Source organism: Mobula hypostoma, chromosome 9, assembly GCF_963921235.1.
Source record: "Mobula hypostoma chromosome 9, sMobHyp1.1, whole genome shotgun sequence".
NCBI classification, from domain to species: domain Eukaryota; kingdom Metazoa; phylum Chordata; class Chondrichthyes; order Myliobatiformes; family Myliobatidae; genus Mobula; species Mobula hypostoma.
In genome coordinates, this window is record NC_086105.1 from 105181113 (window position 1) to 105193394 (window position 12282).

At 41.6% G+C, this 12282-nt stretch overlaps 1 protein-coding gene across 1 annotated transcript in view; it reads left to right on the forward strand.

The window, feature by feature from the left end:
- The window catches only part of LOC134351914 (uncharacterized), a 201738-nt gene that overhangs the window by 34876 nt on the left and 154580 nt on the right, over positions 1 to 12282 (forward strand). The window contains exons 8-10 of the mRNA XM_063058828.1: positions 567 to 646; positions 5759 to 5939; positions 8484 to 8639. Coding sequence (XP_062914898.1) covers positions 567 to 646; positions 5759 to 5939; positions 8484 to 8639 — 417 coding nt within the window. The remainder of the gene's footprint in view (positions 1 to 566; positions 647 to 5758; positions 5940 to 8483; positions 8640 to 12282) is intronic.

Genomic DNA, 12282 nt, shown 5'->3' on the forward strand with positions numbered 1-12282 from the left:
AGAGGAAGAAATGCTGGAGTATTTTTTTTACTTCAGTCACAAAGTGTAAAGGGTGTAGATATTCTCCTTCAATGTTTAATAAAGTTGTTTATATTCTTACTCATCCTAGCAATCATCAGCACTCTGCTGAGTAACCTTGACCAGCTTTTATTCACCTGTCCCAATATTTGAGGTTTGGAGTCAGATTTTACAATAACAGAATTGTAAAGTGCTTTGGAATTGTTTTAAAAAGTGCTATCTAACTGGGGAAAATGTTTGACCAATTTCATTCTTTAAAACAAGATCATATTTACCACTAATCAGTTTATTTTGAATAAAAAACTGGTTTATGATAACAAAATTTTTTTGTCCTTTTTCTTTTTTTATTGCAACTTAATCCTTAGTATGTTGCGATGTTTGGGGCAGGATCCAGCGCCACATCTGTGCAATAAAGTTTTAATAGATTACTGATCTACAGAAAATAGTTTTTTGATTCCCTATTTGGCAACAAGCTCTAGGAAAAGTTTAGAATACAATACTGGCAATTATTATGCACACAATTAACACTCTGTATTTTGATTTTGCAGGAGAAATTGCAAAAATAAAACACACTCACACAGGAAAGCTCGAAGTTCTCATTAACGGCAGAGACTTGTATTATATTAAGGTACAGTTGTCAAACTGCTCTCCTGAATGCTTGTTTTAAATAGATATGTACAGCTCCTGTGTTCCCCTGGTGTGTTAAGGTAGGTTCTTGTTATTGTCCCTTTCAACTTGGAGGTCTGATTCCATGAGTGGAAATCTTTATTGATTGGGCACAGAGACATATTCTGTCCTTGGTTACTTTGCCATTTGCAGTGATATTCAGATACTGATTTGGATGTTGGAATGTTATCATCTGGCCTTGAAGATGAATACAATACATTAACATACTTCTCATAAAAATGAATCACAGAGGATTGTGCAGTCACACTCCCTCTGTGTTGTATATGTCTAAGAACAAAATGTTCCCCATAAGCCACTTCCAGACTTGCCCATTAGGAATGATAAAATGAGATTGCTTCAGTAGTGTTAAAGTAGAAGACATACAGTAGACCAACCCAATTTTGTTTTATGCCAAGCTTCAAAAGAGCATGAACCAATCAAGAGCATGAGGATAACTGGGGAGAGGGTTGGACCACTCAAGGATAAAGGAGGGAACATTTACTTGGATGTGCAAGATGTGGATGAGGTCCTAAATGAGTACTTTGCATCAGTCTTTACTAAGGAGAAGGACTTGGAGGATAGGGAAGGCATTTCAAGATAAAAGAGGAGGTAGTGTTGTGTCTCTTAAAGAGCATTAAGATAGATGTCCCCAGGGCCTGATGGGATATACCCCAGGTTATTGAGAGAGGCAAGAGATGAGATTTCCAGGGCCTTCGCCAATACTGTCATGTCCTCTCTAGCCGCAGGTGTGGTCCCACAGGACTGGCAAGTAGCTAATGTTGTTCCATTATTAAAGAAGAGAACTAGGGATAATTCTGGAAACTATAGACCAGTGAATCTCATATCAGTGGTGGGGAAGCTATTGGAGAGAATTCTTAGGGATAAGATTTATGACTTTTTGGAAAACCATTGCCTAACTAGGGAGGTCCAGCTTGGCTTTTTGTGGGGCAAGTTGTGTCTTACTAACTTGATCAAGTTTTTTGATGAGGTGATGAGGCTGATTTATGAAGGTAAAGCCGTGGATTTTGTCTCTGTGGATTTTAGTAAGACATTTGACAAGGTCCCTCATGGGAGGCTCATCCAGAAGATTAAGGTGCATGGGATTCATGGTGAATTGGCCACTTGGGTTCAGAACTGGCCTGCCATTGGAAGAGGGAGGGTAGTAGTTGAAGGGATGTATTCTAGCTGGAGATCTGTGATTAGTGGTGTTCTGCAGGGATCAGTACTGTGACCTCTGCTGTTTCTGATGTATATAACTGATTTGGTGGATTATATAAGTGGTAGGTTAGTAAGTTTGCAGATGATACAAAGATTGGTAAGGGATACAGTGCAATTAGGGTGGCATGATAGCGTAGTGGTTAGAACAGCACTTGTTAGTCCAGGAAACCCAGGTTCAATTCCTGCCGCTGCCCATAAGATGTTTGTACATTCTTACATTGTGACTGTGTGGGTTTTCTCCAGCTGCTCTGCTTTCCTTCCACAGTCCAAAGGCAGACTGGTTGTAGGCTAATAGGTCATTGTAAATTGTCCCGTGATTAGGCTAGGGTTAAATCAGGAGATTGCTGGACAGTATGGCTTGAATGGCCAGAAGGGCCTATTCCATGCTGTACCTCAATAAATAAACGAATATAGATCAGTTGCCGCTATGGGCGGAGAAAAGGCAGATAGGGTTTTCACCTGGCCAGTATGAAGTGTTGCACCTTGATAGGTCAATTATAAAGAGACGGTACACTGTTAAGGGCAAGCCCCTTAACAAAGGTGATGAGCAGAGAGATTTTAAGGTCCGAGTCCTTAGCTTAGATCCCAGAAAGTGGCTACATAGGTTGATAGGCTGGTTAAAAAGACACATGGCATGCCTGCCTTCAGCTGAGATACTGACTTCAAAGTCAGGCAGTTATGTTGCAGCTTTCTAAACTCTAGTGTGGCTCCATCTGGAGTATTGCGTACAGTTTTGGTCATCCCATTATAGGAAGAATGAGTGGATGAAGAAGAGGTTTTCCAGGATGCTGCCTGGATTAGAGGGCATGTGCTGTAACAAGAGGTTGGACAAACTTGGATTTCTTTCACCAGAGCAGCAAAGGCCAAGGGAAGATCTGACAGAGGCTTATTAGATTATGAGAGACACTGATAGACAACTCCTTTTTCCCAGGGCTGAAATGTCTAATACCCGATGACATGCATTTAAGGTGAGACAGAGTAAGTTCAAAGGAGATGTGAGGGGCAAGTTTTTTACAAGGATGCCTGGAATGTGCCGCCTGGAGTAGTGATAGGGATTTTAGGAGTCATTTAGATAAACACAGGAATGTAAGGGAATGCTGAGCAAACCTGTAGGCCTGAGATAGATAAGTCCCTGGTCCTGATGGAATGCATCCCAAGGTACTGAAAGAAGTGGCTGAAAACATAGGTTTTGATGATAATTTGCTGATAATTTACCAAAATTCTCTGGACCCTGGGCAGGTCTCAGCAGACTGGAAGATGGCGAATGTCATGCCACTGTTTGAAAAAGCATGTAGGTAACTATAGGCCAGTTAGTTTAACATCTGTAATTGGGAAAATGATTGAAGCTATCATTAAAGAAGAAATAGCGAGGCATCTGGAAAGAAATGGATCCATCAGGCAGACGCAGCATGGATTCAGCAAAGACAGGTCCTGTTTGACAAACTTACTGGAGTTCTTTGAGGATTTTATGAACGCAGTGGATAGAGGGGAACAGATGGGCATTATTTACTTGGATTTTCAGAGGCATTTAATAAGGTGCTGCATAAAAGACTTATCCATAAGATAAGAATCAGAATCAGGTTTATTATCATTGGCATGTGTCGTGAAATTTGTTAACTTAGCAGCAGCAGTTCAATGCCATACATAATATAGAAGAAAAAAATACAAATAAAAAAATAAATTACAGTGTATGTATATTGAATAGATTAAAAATCATGCAAAAACAGAAATATTAAAAAAGTGAGGTTGTGTTCAAGGGTTTAATGTCCATTTAGGAATCGGATGGCAGAGGGGAAGAAGCTGTTCCTGAATCGCTGAGTATGTGCCTTCAGGATTCTGTACCTCCTACTTGATGGTAACAGTGATGAAAGGGCATGTCCTGGGTGCTGGAGGTCCTTAATAATGTCCATTCTGAGACACCACTCCTTGAAGATGTCCTGGGTACTTTGTACACTAGTACCCAAGATGGAGCCGACTAAATTTACGACCCTCTGCAGCTTCTGTCAGTCCAGTACAGTATTCCTGTGCATAGAGTTGGGGGTGATGTATTGTCTCTGGGGTCCCTAGGGCTATGATTTGCAGTGCCCTTTCCTCTAGATGACATATCATAGGCTAGGTCCACTTCAGATCTCCAGCCCCCTATAGTTGAATAGCTGCACATGTATAAAAATTGAATAACCTTATGTGTTTAGGGTGTGAAATGAGTGTTAAAACAAAGGTATGTCAGCATTGCCATGCTTGTATTGGAAGAGAGGAATTAATGGAGCATGTATGTGAAGCTATTACCAGACATAACTGCGTGTGGTTATTTTCCTGACGACCCTCTATCTCTGGTGCCCTTGGTTCTCAGGGTTCCACATTGCCTGGAGGACCTCCTAGTGGGTGTTTATCACTTTCAACCCCTTTTCAAGGTTAGTGTGACTACCAAAACCATTGATCTCTTGACTTCTTGAAATATGCCCATCCATCACAATGGTTTGCAGCAATCGTTAGTTTTAGAAGTGTAGACTGATAGGTGTCATTGAATCATACAGCACACGATCAGCTATTTCTTCCCAGCAAGTCTGTGCTGTACGTGAAGCATGCGCACTAATTCTACACTAATTACTTCCTGCATTCCTATCAATTCCCTCAGATCTTCTCAGTCACCTACACACCAAGGGCAATTTATAGTGGCTTATAATGTGAGGTTTGATGGCTCCAGGCCTGCACTCAGTGGAATTCAGAAGAATGAGGGGTGACCTCATTGAAACCTTTTAATTGTTGAAAGGTCTCGGTAGGGTGGATGTGGATTGAATGTTTCCTATGTTGCGGGAGTCTAAGACCGGAGGACACAACCTCAGAATAGAGAGACATCCATTTAGAACAGAGATGAGGAGGAATTTCTTTAGCCAGGGAGTAGGAATCTGTGGAATTCTTTCTCACAGGCAGCTGTGGAGGTCAAGTCACTGTGTATATTTAAGGCAATGGTTGATAGATTCTTGATTAATCAGGCCATGAATGGATATGGGGAGAAGGCAGGAGGTTGGGGTTGAGAGGGAAATGGATCAGCCATGATGAAATGATGAAGCAGACTCGATGGGCCAAATGGCCTAATTCTGTTCCTATAACTTATGGCCTTATGGACTTATTAACCCACCAATTCACAAGTCTTCGAGATTGAAAGGAAAGCCCTTCCTCTTCCCCATCCTGGGATCAGCCCCGACGAGGAATTTAACTGGATCAGCCACATCAAAACCACGGCTGCAAGAACAGTCACAGGTGATTCATCTTCTGATTCTATCAAGCCTTTCTGCTGTCAGGCCTGATTTGGGAACGTGGTGGAATACTCCTCGGCAGCTTCAACGATTGAGAAGATCAGCACTTTCCAGGAAAAAGCTGCCCTCTTGATTGGCACCCTATCAACTACTCGGTGTCTCTGTGCCTGCCCTGTGTGTCATTTAGAAAATGAATGTCAGTTACTCGCCCAGGCTACACCTCCCAAACACAAGATCTCCACCAATAAGGGCAAAGCCGTAAACTCATGTGAATGCTGCTGTTTGTAAGCTCCCTTCAAAGGTTTCTACTGTACTAACCTGGAAACATATCATCAATCATTCTTCACTGGTCAATAGTCCTGTGAGAATCCCGCCACCAAAATACCAGCTGCAGTTCAAGAAAGTGCCCCAATATCGCTGACTTGCTCATACCTCTGGGTTATAATACATTGCAGTTGGGAACATTGTGGTGATTGGGGGCAGCTCGGCACAGAACCTCTCTGTAATGCAATTTTAAGATGTATCTCCTGGGCTTATGAATTCCTTGCTCATTGTTTCAATATTCCAGTCTTTTGATGACATGTCTGATTTTGTTCTAGGGATGGACCAACTTTCAAAATCTTGATGGAGAGCAGATGTTTTTTTCCCAGTTGGAAGCCAAGTTTACAAAGCATGGGAGTCCTATAATACTGTCTGGCAACATAACCAGAGTCCCTGAGCAGAAAGTAGCAATTATTTTATCACTTAACAATGTAATGAAAGAGACAGCTACTGTGTCAGGTCAGTACAATTGGAAAAAAATCTATTGCTTATTTACATTCTGTGGCCTAGCCAAATACATAGAAGTATAGTCACTAAAAATCAGATTTACAACTTGTGCAATGAAATGAAAGTCACAAAAATAATGTTTTGTATGACTTTTTAAGGAATTTCTAGATAGATCCATTGAGATCCATCAATCAAAGCAGCAGATTAAGTTGATAAGTATTATGTGACAAGTGGTTTCAGAAGCATGCAAATTTAAATTATACATTTAGGTTTATGAATTCATCATTATTCATTTATGAAAATAATAATGTTTTTATTCAGCCTTCCAATGTCCAATGAGTGGAAGGGATCTGTTTTATCTTGCCCAACTTGCACAACAGCTGTTAAGACAATATGCTTTTAAAGGCAAGGTTGTTGAGCAGAGAGATCTTGGGATCCAAGTTCTAGTTCCTTGAAGGTGGCGACACAGGTCGATAAGGTGGTTAAGAGAGCTTATGAAAAGCTTGCTTTTCTTATGTGCGACATTGAGTTCAAAAGTCAGGAGGTTATGGTCAAACTTTATAAAACTCTGGTTAGGCCACATCTGGAGTATTGTGTACAGTCCTGGTCACCCCACTATAGGAAGGATGTTGAGGCTTTGGAGATGGTGCAGAAGAGGTTTACCAGGATGCTGCCTGGTTTAGAGGGCATGTGCTATCATGAGAGGATGGATAAACTTGGGATTTTTTTCTTTGGAGCACCGGAGGCTGAGGGGAGATCAGATAGAGGTTTACAGGATTATGAGAGAAATAGATAGAGTGGACAGAGAGTATCTGTTTCCCAGGGTTGAAATGTCTAATGCATGGAAGGTGAGAGGGGTGGGTTCAAGGAGGATGTGTGGGGTAAGTATTTTACTCAGAGTGATGGATGCCTGGAATGCGCTGCCTGGTATAGTGATAGAAGCAAATACAAACGTTTGTACATTAAAGGCTTTTAAGAGATGTTTGGATAGGCACGTGGATGTAAGAGAGATAGAGGGATATCTACATGGTTGTAGGTAGGAAGGATTAGTGTTTGGGTGCTTTTCATTTGCTTTTTAGCTGGTTTGGCACAACATTGTGGGCTGAGTGGCCTGTTCCTGTGCTGTACTCTTCTATGTTCTATGTGATTACTGTTCTGCCGATCCCAACACCAATTCCTAATCATCACACCCAATTACATCTGTAGAAAAAGCTGAATTCGGCATTTTGAAGTTTTCGTCCATAATTTGTGGAGTTTCCACCTGTTGGGAAATTGGTGTCAATCAGTCTAACAGATTGTGTTTATCCTTTGAATTTCCCACACTTGATCAACGTGCCTGACCATTTTGAATTACTTAGCAGAAGAAATTGGGTCAATTTATTATGTAATTGGCATGACAAGAAGCAGAGTTGATCATGCTGAAATTAATGAATAATATCTATCATCTATCTAGCTATCTAAAAATAACAGGCCCTTCTGGCCTTCCAAGCCACGCCGCCCAGCAAACCCCCAATTTAACCCTAGCCTCATCATTGGACAATTCTTAAGTGAACAATTAACTTGCCATTCGGTACACCTTTGGACTGTGGGAGGAAGCCGGAGCACCCAGAGGAGATCCACATGATCAGGCAGAGAACGTACAATCTTTGTACAGACAGCAGCAGGAATTGAACCTGGGTCACTGGTACTAAAGCGTTGCGCTAACCACTATGCTACCGTGCCACCCTATATGTGAACGCAAGTGTCTATACCCCTCCCTCCAATATGGAATAGTGTCCTTGTATTCATAAAAACCTTCCTATGATTTCTTTTCCCTTAGAAAGAAATCTTTACAGACAGGCCTTTGTAAAGATTGAGGTGTCTGTGAGCTGGTAATTATAGTTCACGGACTTCAATCTGTGGATACAGCAGCTGCTACTTTTTGGTGGAGGCTCTAAGTCACCTTCAACCAAGGGCAGTGCTGTATGGTCAGGTGTTTCTCATTTACTATTATCCATCCCTTACCCTCACCTCAATTTACAAGTTGGAAAGTAGTTCTTAAATTTTAAAGCTACAGTTGAATTGGGGTAGACTGGAGGTTGAGAGCAAAGGAATGTGACAAAAGAATGACCATCCCATTCAGTGGTAGAAAAAAAAGAAAGTTTGTTTTTCTTTGGTCATCCAGTCTGGCTTTGTGGAGGGAGGCTATGACGAGCATTAGCTGAATCAACACATCTGTTTTCACTAGTTCCTGGCTCCATGCCACTTCTAGCTGAGACCATCAGTGTCCTTGTCAAAAGACACTGTTAACTTTTTGGACCCCACAACTTAAATAACTACAAAATCAAAAAAATTGCAGATGCTAGATAGCTGAAATAAAAATAGAATGCTAGAAACACTCAACAGGTCAGGCATCATCTGTGGAAAAAGAAACTGCCAATATTTCAATGTAAAGGCTCTTAGTTGGAACAAATACAACTTGAGTTTTGATATTCAGCTGGAACGCAATTCAAACTGTGACACTTCTGTATATGGAAAAGAAAACAGCATTTTGACTTTTCCTTCATCTTTGTGCAGTTCATTTGGAGCAAAAACTTGACGAGAAACAAAAGCAATACTCAGTAGAAGCTGACACCTACCTTCCACGCATTCTGGCATGCCAAGTAATTGGTTTCTTGCAGCAAAGGGGAAACACTTTGTCTTCAACACTACGAGCAAGATACGGGCTATTTGGTAAGCTGACAAGTGTCTATAGTGATGTGCGGGATGTGAAGAGGCATATTTTGCGAGGTGAACGTTAAATGCAGTTTGGATTCTATTGCTCATTTTGGTAAATGAGTGATCATTACCTGGATCTACTCATTGCCATCATTGCCCATCCTGAACAGTTCAGATCCACAATAGAAATCAGTTTCATTGTGAGTGCATTGATACTTTGTCCTTGCTTTATATTTCAGATACTTCGTTAGGATTTGTTTTACAGTATAATGTCAACTTTACCCCATTTTACCACTGGCTTTATAATCTCATTCTTGGAGACTGCTCTGTGTGTGGGTGCAAGGTATAATCTTGTTATTGAAGAAAGGATTGATAGTTATTTTATTTTCAGATTCGCCTAGCAAAATGCTAAAGCTTGAACCAGGGCTGAAGATCAGAACAAGGTGGCATAGGTGGAAGCTACTTCTGTGCTGACCCTTTTGAAGAAGTATCCAGTTAGACTATGTCTCCTCCGCTTTCTCCCAGTGCTACAATATTCATCTAATTCCCCTTTTAAAGTTGCTATTGAATCTTCTACCCTCAATGTACTGCCAATTAACTTAAATTTGTGAATTTTGCTGATAAACCCACTAGCCATTGGATTTTTTTTTTTTTGCTGATGCTCTGTTTCAAGTGCAAGATTCTCTCTGGCAGGCGACTGACCCATAAGGAAAACTGATATGAATAAAGAACCACCAATTGAGTGAAGGGCTGATCAGTTTGACTCAGAAGCTGTCCTGCGCTAAGGTTGTTCTGTAGCACACTGATAACAGCTTCAATCATATCTTCATCACGGCAGGTTTTAGTAACACTCGAGGGGTTAGCTCTTGCACACCATTGAACTAGCAACCCATATTCCTAGTCTGCAAGGACTCATTGGGAACACTGGACCATGAGGGTTCAATCTTTCTTCAGGATGTGAGGCCACCAAAGGAATGGTGCTGCCCTGTTTGGGAGTCTGGATCAGAGTCCTCATCCTGAGATTGGAGGAATGATACAGTTGGATGGACACCTGATGCTATAATTCACTCAGATGCCCAGTGAAATTTTTCTTAAGTAGTGTAAAACTACTCCAAACTGTGGTTTCACTCCATCAAAGCTATATTTGTTCCTAAATCTTCGTCTTTGTTTACTCTATCAGGACCATAATTTTGAAGTAAAACCTCCCTTCAACATTTGGGCTCTGAGGAGAACAAAATCAATCTGTTGATATTCTCTACCTAGTTGGAGTCTTTCTTCACCATTTTCTATGTTGGTAGTTTTTCTCTGCAGCAACTTAAATTTTGATTCCCATGAACCTTAATCAGTTCCAAAAAATGATTTACCACAACTTGCTTGCTATTTTTGTCCCGTGTCTATTTTTAGAGGCATTTTCTTTCTCATGATCTTCTCATCACACATGACTCTGTCACGACACATTTACTTGATCTCTCCCTCTCTAAGCCTGGTTTAAATTCATACCACTTATTTTAAATTGCATATCCTTATTCTTCCAGAGAAAATAAACTGTTCAGACTTCTCTTCATAAGTGACAGCTGCTGCATTCCTGCTCATTTCGTTTGACAATGCGTGCTTCTGAAATAATTTTTATGACATAGTTTTGAGAACATTGCAAACTTGGTCATTATCTCCAATCAAGACTTTGATCCTACAGCCAGTATTTTATACTTCTGTAATCTGAAAAGACAGTTTTAAGTCACTACTTTCTGCATTCTGTCCATTAGTCAATTTTGTTGTGACTAATCTATTAATCTATTGGGCTTTGTTGACAGGATTATTGGATTTTTATTTATTACATCAAGTAGTCTGTTCGTAGGGTCGTAGAGCACTACAGTACAGAAATAGGCCCTTTGACCCATCTAATCCATGCCAAACTGTTACTCAGAGGGTGTGCGGCACAACTAACGAGTGTGTTTTCAGACATTTTCAATCTCTCCCTCTCCCAGTGTAGAGTGCCCTCCTGCTTCAATTGCCCCCTTACCAAATAAGACCGAGGTAGCATGTCTGAATGACTGGTGTCCTGTCGCACTCACCTCAATAATTAGCAAATGTTTTGAGAGGCTGGTCAAGGATTACATCTGCAGCATGCTGCCACCCACACTAGACCCCCTACAATTCACCTAGCGACACGACCGATCGACAGATGACGCAATAGCCACAGCTCTACACACTGTCCTTTCACATCTGGGGAAGAAGGATGTTTATGCAAGAATGCTGTTCTTGGACTACAGTTCAGCATTCATCACCATAATTCCCTCCAGGCTCAACAAGAAGCTCAGAGACCTCGGCCTTCACCCTGCCTTGTGCAGCTGGATCCTGGACTTCCTGTCAGATCGCCAGCGGATGGAAGAGTGGGCTCCCTCACCTCTGCCCCTCTGACCCTCAATACAGGCGCCCCTCAGTGCTGTGTCCTAAGCCCCCTCCTTTACTCGCTGTATATCCATGACTGTGTTGCCACCCACAGCTCCAATCTGCTAATTGAATTTGCTGATGACACTATACTGGTTGGCCTAATCTCCAATAATAACAAGGCAGCCTACAGAGAAGAGGTTATCACCCTAACGTAATGGTGTCAAGAAAACAACCTCTCCCTCAATGTCGCAAAAGCAAAGGAGCTGGTTGTGGACTATAGGAGGAATGGAGACCGGCTAACCCCTATAGACATCAATTGATCTGGGGGTTGAGAGGGTGGACAGCTTTAAGTTCCTCAGCATAAACATCACCGAAGATCTCACGTGGTCTGTACATACTGGCTGTGTGGTGAAAAAGGCACAACAGTGTCTCTTTCACGTCAGACGGTTGAAGAAGTTTGGTACGGGCCCCCAAATCCTAAGAACTTTCTACAGGGGCAGAATTGAGAGCATCCTGACTGGCTGCATCACTGCTTGGTATTGGAACTGTACTTCCCTCAATCGCAAGACTCTTCAGAGGGTGGTGTGAACAGCCCAGTGCATCTGGAGATGTGAACTTCCCATGATTCAGGACATTTATAAAGACAGGTGTATAAAAAGGACCCGAAGAATTATTGGGGACCCAAGTCACCCCAACCACAAACTGTTCCAGCTGCTCCAATCTGGGAAACGGTACCACAGCATAAAAGCCAGGACCAACAGGTTCCGGGACAGCTTCTTCCACCAGGCCTTCAGGCTGATTAATTCATGCCGACACAATTGTATTTCTATGTTACATTGACTGTCCTGTAGTACACACTATTTATTATAAATTACTGTGAATTGCACATTGCACATTTAGATGGAGACGTAACGTAAAGATTTTAACTCCTCTTATATGTGATATAAATAATAAAGTCAATTCAATTCAATTCTGCCTAGTCCCATCAACACACACCTGAACCAACACCTGAACCAAAACCCTCCATACCTGTCCTGCCCATGTACTTATCCAAACTTCTCTTGAAATCAAACCCATATCCGCTACTTCCTATGGCAGCTCATTCCCTACTCTAATCATCCTTAGAGTAAAGAAATCCCTGTCAGGTTCCCCTTAAACATTTCACCTTTCACCCTTAATCCATGACCTCTAGTTCTAGTCTCATCCAACCTCAGGAGAAATAGCCTACTTACATTTAACTTATCTATACCCCTCATAATTTTGTATA